The sequence below is a fragment of the Harpegnathos saltator genome, unplaced genomic scaffold (genome assembly GCF_003227715.2).
Source record: "Harpegnathos saltator strain DR-91 unplaced genomic scaffold, Hsal_v8.6 scaffold139, whole genome shotgun sequence".
Classification (NCBI taxonomy): Eukaryota; Metazoa; Arthropoda; class Insecta; order Hymenoptera; family Formicidae; genus Harpegnathos; species Harpegnathos saltator.
The window spans coordinates 672,355-692,222 of NW_020229916.1; the positions used below are offsets into that span (position 1 = coordinate 672,355).

Below are 19,868 nucleotides of genomic sequence, written 5' to 3' on the forward strand. Positions count from 1 at the left end.
GCATTGTGCTACGTTTGTGCCGCAATCCGCAGTTCTGTTGCTCAAAGCGTACTCAAGAAAATTAAGAGAAACTAAATTTTTGGTAGCCCATTTTGCTTAGAAATTCCCGCACGGGAGCGCTAATGAATTCTAAGCGTGGAGACTCGGCAACACAATTTCTACAACAATTTTTACACTTCGCATCTCCGTCACGCTGCAAAGCCGCGCCTCTCGTCGGCCCTTCAGTCCGCTCAGATCTCCTCCTCGCTTGTTGCCACCGAGGAGATGCCAGCGCGCTTTCGACAAGAAAGACGACCACGACTCCACGACGAGGAGTCACGATAGGTCACGCGCCTCTGACGACGGTTCAAAGTCATCCACAATTCCCCTCCTTCCCCCGTCCCGTCGTTTATGACGCACGTCGGACGGGAACTCGATCTTTAATAATCGCGCCAAGAGCGCATCGAGCGCATTCGCAGGTAGAGCACGGTTTCGAGATCATTAATAACGCGCTTCTTAACGTCTCGAGAAACTCGCGCGCGGATCTGCGTGCCTTTTTACGAGCGAGAAAAACTCGCCGCGCGGTGACTTGCACGACAGGTGTGCGCCTCGACACACGCTTTGGCCTCTCTCTCTCTCTCTCTCTCTCTCTCTCTCTCTCTCTCGCGAGCGGCGAATAGCGTAAAACGGCAAAAAAGTATCGTCCTCGTGTAATGAAAGGCGGCGAGGAAGAGGAGGGGGAGGGGGGTGCGCCTCAAATTTCCGCCGCCGCATCCGTAGTGTCTCCTCCTCGGCTTTCGCGCTTTCGGCGCAAAGTCCCCGTCAACGTCGAGTCGCATTGTCGCGCGGTTTTGCAAAACAACTGCTTTGCGTCTGCAGCGCGAGCCGCACGCTCGGTCGCGTAAGAACGTCGTCTTCCATATTCATCGCGTTAATAACTTCCGATCGCGTGTGTTAGCGCAGCGGCGTGGAACACGTCGCGCGGCCTGGAGCAGCCGGCCGTCGTGTGATTCAGTCGCACCGCGCGTTAAAATTCATTGAACATCCGGCGAATGGTTCGCTCTGTATGCAGATTGAACGGCTGCAATTGAGACGACTTGTCGGCGGCGCGTTTCGCGATTCCCAGCGCGGCCGCCGCGCGCGGCCGAGGGAGAGCCTCGCCGGGGGTTGTTGACGCTTAGAGAGCGCCGGCCGGAGAGCCTTCAACTGCTCCATTGTGGGGTCCCCCGGTGAGCCAAACGAGTCGAGTTTTACGGTAATTTGCAAACTATTCGTCGTCGTACGGCGCTGATGGCCCTTTCATTGGCTTAACCTCAAGGCTCTTGGTCTCTCGTAGAATGCATCCCCTCAAGATTCTTGAAGATATACTAGTAAAGTCCAAGTGGAAGGATATGGCTCTTGCGATCGATCCAGCGGATCAGCATAGTCCGCAAAATTCACAAGACACGCGACCCATCCGCCCAACTTTTTATCTCTCCTCAAGACCCTGTCTCGTTGATTTGACCCGTCACTTGTCGACTGTTAGAGCCAAGGAAAACCGTCGCCTCGCAGAACTCGGCCGAACCGAAACGCATCTATCAGTATCGCCGGTTGTTTCCTCGTTTCTCCCGATTCAAGATGGCCGCGGTGAGGCAAGGGGAGGCTTAAAAATGGCAACAATCGCCCGGGCTCCAGCTGATCCCGCCGTACCGCTCGCGAGCTGCAGAACAGAGCATCCAAACGCGCGCCCGGGCGCGCGTTTCTTATTCGGCCCACGTCGGCTCCAGACCGCCCGAGGAATTCCAACGATCTGGAATAATACTCCTCTGTTCACGGTAACATCCTGTGCGGAGCATCCGCGTCGCGTCTTCTCAAGAGGAGACCCCGCTCTCGCTCTTCGACCACATGGCCCGCGCGAGATCGCCGCTCGCTCAGGGCCGAGGCGCGCGCGCGCGCGCGAGCACGCATCACGTACGCACGCACACGCACGACTTTATCTATTCATCCGTTTCATCACCTGAGAGCGGCTCCATTCTGCCCGCGTAACACTAGTCGCACAGCAGGGGGGGAGCGGAGCGGGGGGTGAGATTGCGCAGTGACGGTGCGCGCAAATCGTCGCCGTCGGCTACCCACTCCCACCCCCTCTCTCCTCTCTCTCTCTCTCTCTCTCTCTCTCTCTCTCTCTCTCTCTCTCTCTCTCTGCCGTCCGCCATCCCTTGGCTCTCCCCTCCTCCTCCCCCGCGAGGGAAATCTCTGCGAGACCAGAACACCCCGGCCAGTCTGACGTCGCGGCAAACACGAGGTGTTCGACAGCGCGGACCGCGTGCGCGTCCGCTGCTCGCGAGTCTCTCCCCCGTCGCGACTGACCTGCGGCCTTGACGATTCACACGTCGAGCGAGGTGTATGCGTGTGTGATACTCCCGTGTGTCTCTGTTCTCGCGGCTATCGCCGTATTCTCTGCCGGCCGCGCGCGGAAGGTGATTATCGCGGAGAATTCTCCCCCGCGACTGTGAGAAGAGGAACGGGGAGAGAGAGGGAGAGGGAGAGGGAGAGAGAGAGAGAGAGAGAGAGAGAGAGAGAGAGAGAGAGAGAGAGAGAGAGAGAGAGAGAGAGAGAGAGAGAGAGAGAGAGAGAGAGAGAAGGTTCTTCGACGTGTTTTGTGTGAGACTCGAGCGCCTGGCGAGGACGAAAACGGGTCTTTACTCCGCGGAGTTTCTCCGCGAGATTTCGATAATTTCGGAACGTCCGCCGGAGGCGCGGCGCGACGATCCGCTCGGAATCCTCGCGCGGCGAAATTGCCGCGAGACGAGCGTGCGGGTGCGCGGGATGACGTTCCACGTTGACGGCGGCCGAGAGCGCGACACGGGAAAGTGTGAAGGTTGTCGCGTCGGGGTTGCCGAAAAGGGTTGCGGCGCGCGCGCGTGTTCTCCAAACGCGCGAGCGGAAATCGCGGGCGGAATTCCGTTGCTCTCCGCGCGATCGGAACAATCGCGGCCTGCCGGCTAGGTGGACCAATGCAATTTGCGTAAACCCGAGGAATTGGAGTCGCGCGAATCGACGCATTAGCGCAGGAATTTGTGAGCGTAGGCGGTGAGGAACGACGACGACGCGGATGATGGTGAGGGAAAGAGCGAGGGCGAGGACGAGAGGGGAGAGAAAGAGAGAGAGGGAGAGAGAGAGAGAGAGAGAGAGAGAGAGAGAGAGAGAGAGAACAGGCTGAAATCCAGCCTCGAAGAGAGGAGAGGCGTGCAGCTTGTCTCTCTGTCTCTCTCTCTCTCTCTCTATCTATCTGACGAGAATTCTCATTGGTCAGCGATCCTCGCCGCAAAGCAGCGAGTTCTATATTACGTCGGAGCGAGCCGTCGAGAAATCGGACTGTAGCGAAAGAATTAGATTCGCTCGTTTTATGCTTCTCTCGCGCTTCATTCTTGTCACTTCAAGTGCTGACGGTGACAAAAACAGCGTTCCCCGCCAGTGTCCGCCTGTCTGTCTCCTCCAAGGCTCGCCGCGCCACAAACCTCGGCTTTAGCCGCACCGAAGTCTATTATTTAGCTCTGTTATTTAATTCATCTCCCATCGGAAGCGTTGTCATACATCCTTGCGGCTCGCCGAGCGCGGCCATATTTTTAGCTCGTAGGGAAAAGGGCGGCCTAGTTACGCCTAGTTTTTCCCTCTTTTTCTCCCTCTGATCCCGGTTTCTGCCATTCGAGCGAGCCTTCCGCTACGGTGACTCGAGTTCATCGCCCGGGACGTATCGTCGAATTTAGTCGGTCTCTCCCCGTCTCTCCCTGTCTCTCCCTTTCGCTCGCTCGCTCCCTCTGCGATGAGACACGCTCGTGTGTATTTAACGCGCTCGTTGTTCGCGGCTGTTTCATTACGCGAGTAATTGAGCACGCGATGACTGGGAAAAGCGTCTAGATGCGACCGGACTCCTCGGGTCAGCTTTTGAAGTTGGGCGCTCCGCTTAACGAGGTGGCCGGCCGCCTCCGCAAGCGGGGCCGCATGTCGAGTTGGAATTGTCGGATCAATCGAAAGTTTCGCTGAAGGTGGTAATGCTGTTGTGCGCGACGGGAAATCCGTGGGAGCTCGGCGAGCAATACGTTTCATCGGTGCGTCTCGAAATGTACCGCTCGACTCCGAAGCCGGATTCGTCGACCTCCGCGTCGAATTTGCAGTGCCGCGTTTGCTTTTATTTTTACGCGAACCGCCACCACCACCGCGATGATACTTGTTTACTTGATGATTACTCGAGCGCGCGTAGGATTTTTCCGAGAAACCAGGGGAGGGAGGGAACCTGCTGAGTGGATACGAGTCTCGAGAGGGAAAACTCGATTAAACTCAATGGATTTCCAGGCGGTGTCGATCGTTCTTCCGATCGATTACGTTACTCGGGCTCTTGCGAACGTTGTTTGTCTGTATATATTTGTTATCGAGCGCCGCGATAACGCCCGGATTATTACAAGAGCTTCGACGTCTCGTCGAGACGGGGGAACATTACGCCGCGATAGAGCAAATCGCCATGCTGCAGCGATCTCGACCGTGACGTGTGTATTTTATCAGTCATTGATAACGCACCGATTGTCGCGGAAGACGCGACGCGTCCTTCGAGACGAGACGTAAAAATTGTACGCGGAAGCTCGCGCAAAAATTTCCCGGGATCTTCCCGGGAACGTTAAATTAGATTACGCTGGTTACAATTAAGATCGCCAAATTCGTGCCAAAGTTGGTTATGATACCAATTGGAAATTCTATTGTCATCCCAAGCGTAAGTTTAGAATCTGTCTAGAATCAATAGAGATCAATAGAATATCAGAGAAGTAACATTTTTTTTTTTTTTTTTTTTTCGATCGGATATCGTACAATTTTATGGTGCCGGATGATTTTGACAGTTTGCGGCCAAGTGATGCGTGTTTTCGGGTAGTTCGTTATCTGCAGGGTGTTAAAAAAAGTATACCGACAAACCTTGAGAGATAATAGAAGATATGTGAGTAAGAATAATATGAAATAGGAAACTAATGATCGGAAACGCATTACCTGTAAGATAAGGAAAATACTTTTCGACATACCTTTTTGTGTAAACGTAAACAGAAGAAATGCACTCAATTTCAGCTATAAATACAGTAATATCAGCACGTCACTAGCTAAATTTAATTTTTTTATTTTTAAATCTTGTAGCATAAAATTTTGTAACATTTTACTTTTGTAACTTTTGTAACATTAAACAATGAGTGGACAGGGTATGTGTTCGCATTCTGCTGTACTTGAGTGGTTTCTCGATTTTTAAACCAACAGTCGCGCGCGGCCTCTCAGATTGCTTCTTTGTATCAAAATGACCACCTTTACAGAGGTCAAAATGACTAATATGCATACAGCTTACGGCAAGCATAATAATGGCATTTTTTTAACGCTTTTGATCTCGCACATTATGCGTTTCCGATCATTAATTTCCTATCTCATATTCCTTATTTGCGATATCCTCGATTATTTCTCAAGGTCTGCCGCTATTTTTAACACCCGGCATAATGTAACGTTACACAATCGGAATCAACACTGCTCGTTGGTGGAATAAAAATGACAACACAAGCGAAATTCTAAAGTCAGATGAAAGCCGAGGGCGAACTTTGGCTCTCCCGTTTGTAGTTTGGCTCGCGCGTTTGAAATCACGTCTCTCTGACCGTCTCACGTAGATTCTGGAAAATCACATCGGATTCCAGTTAGATGCCGGCAAATTTTCGACGCGAATCGCGCAAAGCGATTCGGGATAACCTCTCGCGCGCGATTTTTTGATAAAATTCACCGCACTGCGAGCTGATACGCGAGTAATCTGATTAACCCAGAGTGGCAAGGAGAGGGGGGATGAAGACTATAATTGGATCTAAACCGTCTACCGTTAACACCGCGCGGTGATAACGTCGGCTATGTCGCTCGTCCTCGTCGCGAGAAAAATGAAGCTGCGTCAGCCCTTCCCCCCTCGCCCCCGACTCTGAGTTAAACTCGAAGCAATTACGTAACGATGACTCCCGACCGCGAAATATTCCGCTGGAATCTCGACGGAGATCTCCTAATAAAGAAAATTTCCGTCGCATTGTGATCGTCGCTCGACGCGATCCCAGCCTCGCGTTGCGTCACCGATTTGACGCAACCGCGGAGCTTCCGAAGCGCGAAAACTCCACCGCGGACAATGCGACGATGACGACGACGACGTGCGCACGCGGAAAAATGGAACGGGGAAGGAGGAAGAAGAAAATAACGCGATGGAGAGCCGTGCGATGTCGGTAGCCTCGCAATTATCCTCGAGTGTTTATCGCGCGCGTTCTCGCGGAGCTCGTTATGAAAAGCCTCGAAAGCACCGTCGCCCCCCCCCCTCCGACTCGTGCGATTCATAGCTTGGATTGCATCACGATCCGTAATGAGCTTGGCGAGCCGCGCAAATATCGCAAATATAGAAGCGCGCCGATCTCGCGTCGGGCTCTCGCGAAGCTCCGTTGGGAACTTGCGTCGCGCCGTAAGCGCAACGTCGATTTCCACTCGTCAGCTGATAGCTAAAGCTGTCCGGCTGAGAAAATGAAACCGCGTGTGCGCGACTTTTTTGTCCACACCCGCGGGGGAGAGTATCGAGTTCCCGTCGACCTCGGAAGCGGAAGAAGCTGTTTGGATTCGGTGGCTTCGAATGAGACGGCCGGGCGATCTCGACGAAGAGAGCGTCTCGATAAAGAAAGGGAGGGAGGAAGCTATCCGTTCGTTCGTTTGCACAAGAATTTTCGCGCATTTTTTCCCAACGACGTCGTAGGAGCCGACAAGCGCCGTCTGGCGGTGACGTCACATCAATGTTATCGTTTCTCGGCGTGTGTTGTGTCGCGTTTATATCGTCGAGTGAGAAATTATAATATTGACGTCTCGAGATAGAGAGAGAGAGAGAGAGAGAGAGAGAGAGAGAGAGAGAGAGAGAGAGAGAGAGAGAGAGAGAGAGAGAGAGAGAGAGAGAGAGAGAGCGAGGGAGAGGCTAAGAGAGAGGAAGGAAAACTCCGTCCGTTTGACGTTACGTCAACATTATTTCATTTCTCACCCAACAATGTAACTGTTACGTACAACACGCGTTACGTACTACTCGCATTTTGCTACGTGAGGAATTGCAATATTGACGTAACGTTACCGCTAATTACTATTTACCGGGGAACGCGCGGTCGCAGTTGCGAGCCACTGCTCCGGAGTTTGTGTGGTGAACGGTTGTGACACAAGTCCGAGTAAATATTATAACGGATGGACTTTATTTTATTACTCTTTATTACGCTCGTATCCGACAGATGAGAATGTAACGAGAGCGCGTGCGTTTTTCCTGAATCTCGCGTGGCAGTCGCGACAGTCTCGTGTATGTTCTGTCGGTTCTGTCTTGCTGTCGCAACGGCGCCAGCTTGCGAATAGCGGCTCACGAGTAAACCTCGGGGAACGCCTCGGACAGACGCCGATTTGTTTCCAATTTTTTATAGTTATTTTTTGTGTCAAAATATGAAGAAATCTGTTAGCATTTTTAGCTTAAATTAATTTCTCCAATTTTTTTCGAAATTTTTCAAGTTTTGCACAAGTACACTATTTTATACATATTTAAAACAATATTTCTTAAAACTATACAGATCTGATTTGTTGAAACTTGCACACACACATGTCGCCGATTATGAATCAGAAGCATTTTGTAAAATTCAAAATGGCGGATCTAATCTATGGCTGACGTCTCATTGTTGAAAAAGTGTTCAGTTTTACGCTACATTCGACGTTGGGTAACGACAGTTTATTCTTCTGCAAAATTTCTTTTCCTCGTTTTTTGTTCATTTCTTGTTCATTTTTTATCAGATTTTGACGTTAAAATGAGCTTGTTTGTTGGATAGTGAGGCGAAAGATTGCACTTGTACAAAACTTGAAAAATTTCGAGAAAATTGGAAAAATTAATTCAAGCTAAGAATTCAAGCGAAGAATGATAATAGATTTCTTCATATTTTGACATAAAAAGTAACTATAAAAAATTGGAAGCAAATCGGCGTCTGACGTTTCCCGAGGTTACTTGTCAGTCGACGGGACTGTTAACTCGGTCGGGAAAAATGCGCGTGCACACACGGCGAGTGGCGCCTCGAGTTGACAATCCGCGACGTTCGTGATGTCGATGGCGCAGAATGCGGCTTTCCTCGCGCGCGCGGATCCGCGTTTGTCACTCGAGCGTTCCCTTTTCCCGTCGCACTAACGAAGTCTCGCTGTGATCTTTCGCGGGATTATTCGCGCCGCGCTGCCGTTATTATCGGCCTATTTGTATGCCGTCAGTGCGATCGCTTCCCGACACGCACGCTACAAAGTACGGCGACGTGACATTGACTCAATGCACACGCGAGAGCCGGCCTTTAAGCGCTCCGGATTCTGACGGACGCCGAGAAGCGACGTTAATAGCAGCAGGTTTCTCACACCTAGCGCTCTTCCTCTCTCTCTCTCGCCGCGAGAGCTTCCGATCGATCCTGCTTGCCCCGCGCGTCTTTCTCCCTCGTTTCCCCTCGATTCCCTCGTGTCTTTTTCGCGGTCGAGCCGCTCTTCCCGCCGTCGCGTGAGTTACCTGCAGGAGCGAGACATGCGCTCCTTGTTATCGAAGAATGCCGTTGAAACGACATGCACCGGTCGACGCGATCGAGGCAATCGGTAAAGCCGTTTTCTTTCAGACTCTTTCTCAATTTTTAGGCTGTTATCAATGGAAAAAACGACACAAGTAGAAACGCGATTGGCCGCGCAAAGCTGAGAGGACTTTGAAGTCGGAGTTGCGAACACAGGAAGACGACCACGACGACGACCAGAGGGTCCTTCGTGAAGTCACAAATTATAAAAAAGAAATTACGAGGTCGCGTCGGCGATACAGAAAAAAATACTTCACCTCCGCGTTTATCGCTCGCTAAAACGCGGAGAGCGACGATTTCTTCGGGGGTGTTGAGGTATGACGCAAGTTTCGATATTCCCTCCGGCGGTGCCGTCAAGCACGGCAGGTGACGCGTGACAGATTCGCGCAACTTTGATATCCTTTCGCGATAATGCCAGACTTGCACGTCACTCGACTCGTCGACCCGCTGCCGGGCGTTATATCAACCTTCTAACGCGCTCCAAAGAGTCGCGGACCAACCGCCGCCTCTGACATCCCGCCGCGGCGGGGCCGTGTTATTTTCATCCGCCCCCGGACGAACGATCGTCCGGAACTTCGTCGTCCGCGACTCCTCGCGGAAGCGCATCCGCGATCATTAGCACCGCGCGCGGCGTCGTAACTTTCGCGCTCTCTCTCTCTCTCTCTCTCGGCCGCCGGTTTTCCTTGGCTGAGACTCGCCCGAGGCTGCTGGTATGCTAATTGATCGATGTGCGATCACGCACGCACGTCTCTCTCTCTCTCTCTCTCTCGTCAGTCATCCAATCTTCGCTCGTCCGAGCCTCGCGCCTCGTGGCCGTCATGGACATTAATCGACCGCGAAATGGCGTGCGACGATCGGAGACGCTTCGCAGTCGCTTCGGAGGCGTCGCTCACCTCGACTTCGCGAGGCAAATTTTTCATGCTGTCCCGCCGCGGGGCAACGACGTGTCCTGCGGAGAAGACCCGGCGCCGCCGAAGCGTCCGCTCTAATTTGCCGCCGCCGCACAGTGGAGCCAGATGCCAGTTTTTGGTTGAAAATTCTCTAGAGACCTGAATTTCCAATCAATCATCGACACCAATGGATGAGGGCTTGATCCTGAATAAATTCCAAAGAGATCTGTCTAGCCGAAATTTTGAAAGAAATTGTCGGTTCAGAGTTCCATGGCTTTAGGCTTTGTCTTCGAAGTTTATCGTTTAAAGTACAGTGTCTTGGGTTCGAGCTTGTGGATACTAAATGCGAGACCCCAGAATTTATGATCACCTTTTAGAAAACTCCGAATTTCAAAGCTCATTATTTCAGCCCGCATTAAGAAAGGATTAAGGACTCAAATCCCTCGGTTTTGTGCTTGACGGTCTATATCTGATGTTTTTGTATTTTGGGTATATGAGTTTTGGGTTAATGGGTTTCTGGTCCAAGATCGATAAATCTCGAGGTGTCTGTTGATTGGTTTCATAGTTTCGATCCGCTGAATACGCTATTAGATAGAAATAAGTGTCGAATAATGAGTATTTCACAAGTTTCTCGCGTTTAACGATAATTTCTCCTCCTTTGGGGCTAGTAATTCGAGAAAAAAATGTTTTTCTTTAATTCTGGCAAGACAGATCTCTTCGGGATTTATTCAGGATCAAGCCCTCATCCATTGGTGTCGATGATCGGTTGGAAATTCAGGTCTCTAGAGAATTTTCAACCAGAAAATGTCGTCTGGCTCCACAGTGCGCCGGCCTGCGCGCTTGATTTTCAAGATAAAGAGGACCGTCAAGTCAAGTCAAGCAGCAGCAGCGGCGACGGCGGCGAGAGAGCGCAGCCTAATTAGTTTCATTTGAATAAGTCGCCACTTGGCCCGGTTTATTGTTGTTGCGCAGCGACTGCAGCCCGCGATAAAACGGCCCGGCCATTGTTTCCGACGACGACGATACCACTCGGCATTGGGTCGCGGCAGTTAACGCGCGCGTCGTTCGATCGTCGTATTGTCGGAGAGGGAAATTCCTTGCTCGAAGCTCGCTTTGAATCGCCCTCGGAGAATCACGACGATCCGCTCGCGCGGCAATCGGACAACCGACGCTTCAAGGGGAGTTCGTTAAGTAAGGAAGGACGAAGTTTGCGCGCTCGGCGGAAACTCACTCGGCATCTCTCGAGGATATCTTAAGTGGATGATAAGAGTCCGCAGCGGGTAGAATCAAGTAGAAATCGAGAATCGAGTGCAAGTGGAGGGGGAAATCCCTCGCCCGCGATCGGAACGGCGGCGACCGGCGGTTTTGTCTGGGAGAATCGCGCAGTAATGATTTTACGCGCATTGCATCGCGTACGCCGACGATACGCACGTGCGTTACTGTCGCTTTTACGATACCGACGGTTTATTACTTCACGCGGCGGCCTCGAGTGCGAGAGCGGCTCTCTAATCGGCGATCTCTCTGTCCGCGCGTCTCGCGTCGCGCGACGCGCGATTTATCTCCGTGACGAGGTGAAGCGTGATAAAGCGACGTACGCGTATCAGTGACGTGCTTCGATCCGCGATCGCGTCGAGATATCAGTTAATAACGTCCGACCAGCGCTGTTTTGACGCGTCACACTCGCCATCGGACTCGCCGATACGACGACGGATCGCGCTTTATCGCAGCTCTTGCTTACACCGGTCGGACTCCAACCCTTAAAGGCCGCCGTGCGTAAAATTTCACCCCGTGCGAATTTCCGATCTTATTATCAAAAGCGTTTAGAAAAAACGCTGGGAAAAGATCCAACTAACAAGCAATCTCGGGAAACACATTGCTGTGTCTCAGGACGCAACAATTGTGGTATTTCAGGATAAAAGTAAATTACTGGTTAATCGAGCTACGCTGCGAACTCGAGTGTGTTACGTCGTCTGAAATCACGTCACTTGATGCATCTCGATATCACTTAACGCATTTAAACGCGTTAAACAATGTTTGCAGTGTAGTTGCGATATTTGTCTTAAGGAGGAAAAGCATCAGAGAACGTAACCACACTGACGATACTGATTTCATAGATATTTATTCGCACTATCAGCGCTGACGACATTATGATAAAACAGATGAGACAAGAAAAGTTTTATCACGCTGTGACTTTCGTCGCGGTGGCCCGCGTTGCTGTCTCTCAAGTCTGACTTGTGTAATTACGCGTGTATGCGTATATTTTTTTGTTGTTCAAATATGTGTTTGGTAAGAATTGTCAAAATCACGACCGCGTTCCGTCGTAAAATACATCTCTTTGGAAAATATTTTAGAAGACACTCTCGTTTCGGAGGCAAACTAGCGCGATCCAAGCGCCGCGGAATTTGTCGATACCTAATTAGTAGTTTTATGCGAAACCTTTTATCTCGCTGATGCGGCGGGCGAATGATGATGCATTAAATCGACACGATGCGTATCGTAGCAGCTTGTCGTCGAAACGAAGGCAATCGGATTGAAAGTTTCTATTTAGTGCGCGTATCGAGCGATCAATGTAAACGAGCGACACACACACACACACACACACATACATACGGAGGGGAGGGGGGAGACACGACATTTCGCATCACGAGCGTACATCGTTAGATCGATTTAAAAACACCGCAGTTGCCGCAACGACATTACGGGACTTTGGCCCCGACAGTATCAGCGCGTTGTTTTTACATGCCGATTGATGCCGCGCGTCCTTTACTCGACAAAAGTCATAAAGAAATCCGTGCCGATTAACTCGCAGCTGGCAATGCGGAACTTCTCCCGCGCGTCAACTGCGAGATAACTCGTATCCGACGACGATTGACAGTTAATAACATGTCAACCGAACGTTAATGAAATATTTCACGGCTCGTTTGAGATAATGAAAGTCCTCTCTCTCTCTCTCTCTCTCTTTCTCCCCCTCTCTCATTCTTCCTTCCTCCGTCACTCGTCGTTACTTTCCAATCTCGCCTCCACTTTTTCTTCCTTACCGCCGCACTAAATATGCAACAAGTTATGCACTTTCGACTCCGGCATCTCCGATATCATCTCTCGCGCGAATGTCGTAACTCTAAAGAAAGTCGCGACTCCTCAAAGTTGGCTGAATTAAAACTCGGCTAGATTTCGCGTTCTTGCCACGGCGTGGCAAAGCCAGTGAACGTCAATTGTCTTTTTTCACACAATGTGCTCTCGGCTTGACGGACAGGCCTCTACAGTCAGGTTTTCGATACGTTCCACGATAAGGACAACTTTTAACGACGCTAACGAAACATCGTTATCGTCGCATTTTCACTCTGCGCGCCGGCGATGTAACGACAACGACACTCTCGTCGAAACGGTTACGGAATAACCGAGCATGGCGGTCGTTCACGTCTCGTCTCGGTCGTCGCCCGAATTCGTTCGAGTCTCACAGCGAGCCGTCGGAGCAGGTCGCGACGTATCGCTCTCTCTCTCTCTCTCTCTCTATATATATATATATCTCCCTCTCTCTCTCTCTCTCTCTCTCTACCCGATACAGCATCGCATCGTCGCGGCCGGTCGACGCACCATTGAGCCAACGCGGTTCCAGTGATCGCGTCGCCGGCGGCTCCGCGACGACGAGCCGCGACGAGCCGGCGGCCGGGTGAAACGGGCCCGAGGATACCAAGCAAGGTAGTCGGCGACTCGACCTTGCCCTTTCGCGCGCGGCGGCCTTCATCGATCCAGCCGAGCGTATCGTTACGTTGTGCATACACGCGTCCCTTCGGCCGGCCGGCCGGCCGGTCGAATGATTTGACGTTCGAGCACCGTCACACCCAGAGGTCGGCAGGCCGCGATGAAGAGACGGAGGTCGTGCACGAGCAGCACGGAAATCGCAGCGCGACGCGCCCCCGGGACCGAGGCGGCTGCGGTAGCCCCGCGTGTGACGACGATGGCGTGAGGACGAGGAGGAGGAGGAGGAGGAGGAGGAGGTGGTGGTGGTGGTGGTGTTGACGCGCGGAGCAAACGAATCGTCCAGGAACGATGTCCGGCTCCAGCGGCGGTGGCCAGCTGGACTTCGCCGGCGGCCTCAAGAGGTGCGGGGGCGGCATGAGCTCGCCCTCGCTCGGGGCAGGCATCGGCGCGGCCGGCGGCCTGCCTAGAACCATGTCGACCTCCGCCCTGCGAGTGCGACCGGCCAGGAGGGCGCTCTTCTGGGAGCAATGCTTCGACACGCCGTCCAAGAGAGACTTGTAAGTCGTGCCCCTTCGCGAAGCCTCCGTCGAGGGTCCTCGCTGAGGATCACTCGGGGCATGCCGAGTCTGCCGATGAGCGAATTGTTTCGTGCCGGGGAGCCTAGTCAGGGAACCTCTTCGGGTGATCCGGGTGATTTCCGAGTAGAGCCCGGATGTTCAACGGTGTCAGGCTGAAGGTTGAGAACGGGTTCCTTTCCTCTTTCACGTTCGTTGCGCGAGAAACCGTGTCGGCTGGACGGCTCCGTCAAATGGTGCTGTAGATTGCATGATAATTAGCCAGATACCTTTTTTGTCTGGAAAGTTTCAGGGGTAGATGGGGGAGGAAAATTGAAGCCCGGGGAATTCCAGACGCGCGCTTTTTTTCACGGAGAAACGTGAGCTCGAGCAAACTGACGCGAGATCACTTTGGTCACGTCTGTGCGACCGAACGGGGGTTGCGCGGCGGGATTGGGGAGAATTTAGGAAACATCTGTCGGGAAATTTGAGGAAGGAGGCAATTCCGAAATTCCGGAGCGTCCGCGCGTCCGTCAGGCAGGTTTCCTCCGAGCGAGAACGTAGTTTGCGTGAGAAAAGTAACTGCTTAAGGGGGAAATTACATGCGGAGAGCCGTTTTCAAGGCTATCTTTACAAATTCTTTGTATAGAAACGGTAGGATCGGTGAACTTGAAATTTTCATAATGTATTCATTAATGTTCGAAGTATAAAATAAATTTCATTGTATCACAAGAACCGATCCAATTTGTAATTATAGATGAAAATGCAGCCATCCGTTTGCGAGCTCTATGTTTGCTGTCGACATAATTCCGGGCCTCTCACTATACTGAAACCAAAAAATGAAAAAGATTTTTAAAATATACGGTTGCAATTATAGTCCGTGCCAAAATGAAAACAGTGAAGCCAAGTTTGGAGAAATAATGATTGTACAAGAAAAAGTATCGAAAATGAAACTTTTCTCAACTTGTAATTATGTTTAAAAAAATAAATAAAATAAAATATAACTGTGTTCGAAGGAGGGGCGAAAACTACATGTCTACTGTATATCGTGTAAAAATTTCAAGTTATTCGGTTCAGTACTTTTTGCGCAATCGTGTCGACGGTTTAAGAAATTGATAAACGCGTTTAAAGTTTTATGTGTATACTTTCCGCATAAATAATGACAAATTTATTTTATACTTAGAACATTAATGAATACACAGTGAAAATTTCAATTCCATTGATCCTACCGTTTCTGTCAAAAAAATTCGTAAAAATAGCCTTGGAAAGGCCAGTTCCGCATGTAATTGCTCCCTTAAGGTCAGATTGCTGAGAAATCGTGCTTGTTTTTGATAATATTTTCTGATGAACTGAATAAATGTGCAAGAATGACAATTTTAAGTATATTTATACAACATGTGAAGAGTAGAAAAATTTTGTTTATTAAGAAATATTATATCATATAAATATACGATATATATATATATATATATAGCTGAAATATATTCTCCTTTTTTTTCAAGTTGTCGTTTTTGCAGTAATATCTCGGCTTTCGGTGGTCCGATCAGAGCGAATTTTAACTAGAAATTTTGAAGAGGCTTATATCACTATCCGGTAAATCGCTAGAAAAAAAGATTGAACAAAATTAACAAAATGGCAGGTATTATTAGGAAAAAATTTCAATTTTTCAGTTCTTTTACGATAAAAAAATTAATATCTCGAAATGAAATATTTTGACGGAGTTGTCCATGGTTTACCCGAGAGCCAAATGAACAAATATTATTGCTTTAAAATTTCAAAGCGATACGAAGCTCAGTTTCGGAGAAATCACTGCAAAAAATTGAACAATAAAATTTCGAGGAAAACGCGTTTAAGGTTTAAGTGGACGTATATTTATATGAATACTTGTTAATAAACAAAATTTTTCGACTCTTCATATGTTATATAAATATATCGAAAATTTTCATTCTTGCACATTTATTTCTACTCTTCATACGTTATATAAATATATCAGAAATTTTCATTCCTGCATTTATTCAGTTCGTCACAAAATATTATCAAAAACAAGCACGATTTTTCAATAATCTTACCGTCCAGTCCTCTTAACCCATCTGCTGTTCACAATGGAAATGCCCGGTGAAGGAGGAGGAGTGGCCGAAGCTCGGTCGGTGACGAAAAAAAATATTTGTGACTTTATAACATAACTTTTCCTTCTGCGACTTCCGCTATTAACAGTCCGGGCCGCTTCTCCCCCCGCGAACATTTCTGTCATTAACAGCTGAGGGCTTGGAGTATCCAAGCCGGGTGACGCCGAGCAGATGGGATCTCGAGAGGGTATTTCCCTCGCGCGCGAGTGCCCGTTCGCGCAATCCATTTGCGAGCGGCCGGGGACGCACCTCGCGTCCGCTACGCATTTTTCAACCTGCGTGCTGCGCGCACGCAGACGTGCCACTGCAAAGTAAACTCGGGATGGCCAGCGGTTGACAATAAAGCGGCGCCGTGCAGCAATAACCCACTTCCCGGCTGCCGGGCGGGAGCGGGACGCGGCCGTAAAGGTTATCAAACGAATGCGTTACGAAACGCAATCTCGATGCAAGAACGAGCGTACATCCGAGAAATTACATTCGGGTATTGCAGGATGACGTAAAGCACGAACGAACGCGCGTGATCATCCCCTGCCCTCTCCTCTCCTCTCCTCCCTCGCCGCCGCGCATTGTACGCGAGTTTGATGGAGTTGAAATCCTATCCGATATAATATGCGCAAAATAATTCTCACGGAAACAATTTGCCGGCGCGAGCCCCTCTTCTCTCGCGAACAAATCCCTCGCGGATCTCCCGCCGCTCTCCACGGGAATTAACGGGAATATAAATTGAAATGTAGCGATTAGTCACGCGCAAATCAATACAATCGACTCTTTCGTCCTCGTTTTTTTTTTTTTTCCCGAAGCGGCAGGGTGAAGACAGAACGGGGAAGAAGCGGAGGACGAAAATGTACGGCTCGCTCGTAAAATACGGAGACACCCGCGCGAGGTATTATCACGGTGTAATTGGCATATCACTGCGCGAGATGATACGGCCGTTTCTCGCCACGGCGGCGAATCATCCGCTTCAAGATTTTTAGCCGCGCGCTTCGCCACGTCACGTCATATCGCGTCACGCCTCGTCTCGTTTGCCGCGGTTACGCAACGTCCCCGACGTAAAGAGACCCCTGGCAGGCGTTCAAAGCGGTACCGTGGAAAATCGCTCTCGGTTTTATTAGCCCCCCGCGCGCAATATCAATTTAACGTGACCGTGCGACGCACGCGCGAGCTAAATCCGATGAAATGAGCGTCGCGAGACGGACAGCAGGAGAGAGAGAGAGAGAGAGAGAGAGTGAGAGAGAGAGAGAGAGAGAGAGAGAGAGAGAGAGAGAAAGAGAGAGAGAGAGAGAGAGAGAGAGAGAGAGAGAGAGAGAGCGAGCGAGGAAGACGAGCGTTTTGGTGGCCGTTCAGCGCGCCGACGGCGTTCCGTCGTCATCGGAAGTTCGCGTTGCCGTATAACGTGACGTCCGAACCGCGTAGACACGTGAGACACGTTGGTCCAACCGCGAGTCGCCCATTTGCGGTGACGGCGCGGCTCGCTGGCCGCACGTGGACGTTGATTAGCGGATGTTATTTAAGGAGTATGCGCGATGCGCATTCTATTTCGAGAGAGGGAGACCGCCGCCCGCCGGCGCCGCGATGCTTAACGGCGATATTACGGGATATTACACAAGAAGCAACGCCGACGATTATACGAGCGCGGCTGTAATTATGCTGAATCGATGCGTGGATTAATATAAGAACGCGTCGCGCCGCGCGGGGAAGGAGGTCAAGGAAAAGATTTGCGTCACTGTGGGAAAGCGTCTCGCCGTAATACGTCGAACCGCGCGCGCCGCACGGCGTTTTATCACACGGGGGGGGGGGAGGTGAGGGTGGACGAAGACGAAGTCGATCGACCCCTCGGAGAACTTTTTCGAAGGGCGCGGCGGCAGAATGAGAGGCGGCTCCCGTTAAGTTGATTTGGCGGAGCTGAGGGGAGGGTTGTTGTGTCGCCGTAGACGCGCGAAGGACGTTCGTCCTTAGGATCAACCCTTTGCTGCCGGGTGTTTCGTATATTTCTTCGCAGTTCTTTTTATTTTTTTCTCTACCACTAGGAAAAATGTATTGTTGCGTGAACCAAAATTTTGTTGCAGCGACAAAATAATTTGTTTAAAATATGCCCGACAAAACTGTTTAGTTCCTTTAGTAAACAAATATCTTGTTTGATTACGGTTTATTCGTATAACGTAATACTTTTGTTATAGCAACCAAAAAGCTTGAACTTTTAAATGAATTTTGTTAAAAATACTATAATTTCTTCTTCATGTATAAAATCCAAATTTTAGTGACACAGGAAGACAAAATAGTATCCATCGGGCATTATTTTAGTTTATGTAAAATAATATTTCGTTATTGTGTAATTTTTATAGATAAAATAACTAAAATGCTTAATTTTTGTATATGAAGTCCAAGAACAAAATCATTTGGTCCAGAGAGCAAAGCAGAAAAATATATTTAGTTGAGACAATTAAATATTTCGCTATATGAGACAAGATATTTGGTTGCACATTACAAAAAATGCCTCGACCAAACAGTTTTGTTAGAGATACTAAATTTTTTCTTCCTAGTATACGTAGTTGATTGTCGGTTTTCGCGACACGTATTTTGCGCACGCGAAAATAATAACCTGAATATCGTTGCATATTTAATATTTGACTCAAGTATTCATTGAAAGATAATTATCCGGCCGTACTAGATACCGCCATATGCTGAAATTCGGCGATGTGTCGAAGAACGGAAGAACGGATGCAACAGAGCTGCTCGAAACGCAGCCCGGTCTCTCGCACGGCGCGGCTGCGGCAGTTAATTAACGCATTCGACGGGATTCGCGTGCGAGCCGCGGACTTGATACTCGCGGCGCGCCTCGGACGCTCGTGGCTCGTGGCTCGCCGGCCGGTGGCGCGGGAATGAAATTCTAATTAATATTTCGGCCATGCGAAAGGACGGACACGCGATATCGGCGTTAGCCGCGTGTGTCAAGCGTTACTCAGCGAGCGTGACGTCCCGCGATTCGGGTCTATCGTGGGACGCGGAGTGCGTTGCCCGGACTGACCTAGGGCAAATGTCTGTCGGTGAGTGGACAGCTCGGAATAATCGGGTCGTAACGACCTTCGGTTTCCGCGGCGTTTTCTCGCGGCAGCTTCGCGCGGAGACGCGAAAGGTCCGGCAAAAAATGCGCCGAAATTCGAGAGGTAGGGCGATCGGAAAGGTATAATACGGGACATTCGAGCGTCGAGACGGTCCCGTGCAAATGCAGTCTCATGCGCGGGTGGGTGCGGAATTTTACAATTCCCTGAAAGGTCGCGCAACACCGAAATCCGAATGCCGCGAGGTCATTCCCAAGGAGCACGAATTTCGCAAAATGTCGCAATTGCCTCGTCGCGCATCGGACGGCAATTGTATACTTCGGCGATATTGTATCTCGAGACGTCTCCATATTTGGATTTAGTTATCTCGTGGGAGTGTCTCAACTCTCGTGTTGCGAGACTGATTTTTCGGGACAATGCATACGGCGTCCGCCGTAACGAGCACGTTGCGCGCGTTACGTAAACTTTCTCCGGGCGAAGAACTTTTCTCCAGACATCACGCGCTACCTAACGAAGTCGTTGATACAGGAAAATGGAATCCGAACTTCCCGGCGATTCGAGCGATGGGTAGCTCGGAATGATGCAGTCGCAAGCCGACGTTAATCAGTTTCCGCTGCTCGCAGCCTCGCGGGACTTTCAACTTTGCGCTTGCCGAGCGAGCGATCTCCAGGGCGCGCGATTTCACCTGACTCGCGAATTTCACGAAGACGGGCGGAGATGCGCGTTTATATCGGGAAGCGGAGCTCCCGCGAGGCCTACGGGGCTGCTCTCGCATATTTGCGCGTTAGATATTTATACGCGGTGCTCTCGCTGCGCTCGGAATGGAAACGACATGGCAACTTTTGTCAACTCCGTTAACAACGCGCTCGTTAAGTAACTTCCGCCGAATGTCGTACGCCGCGCGTAATCCGCATGCCATTACTCCGGCTTG

The 19,868-nt window shown here is 50.3% G+C and overlaps 1 protein-coding gene across 11 annotated transcripts in view; it reads left to right on the forward strand.

The window, feature by feature from the left end:
* The window catches only part of dnc (phosphodiesterase dunce), a 302,091-nt gene that overhangs the window by 211,270 nt on the left and 70,953 nt on the right, over nucleotides 1-19,868 (forward strand). Inside the window, exon 1 of one of the 11 annotated variants that reach the window (XM_019842330.2) lies at nucleotides 13,509-13,755. The exons of the other annotated variants lie outside the window; for them this stretch is intronic. Within the exon in view, the coding sequence (XP_019697889.2) occupies nucleotides 13,547-13,755 (209 nt within the window). The 5' untranslated portion in view covers nucleotides 13,509-13,546. Of the gene's footprint in view, nucleotides 1-13,508; nucleotides 13,756-19,868 lie in introns of those variants that run through there. 11 annotated transcript variants of the gene reach the window in all.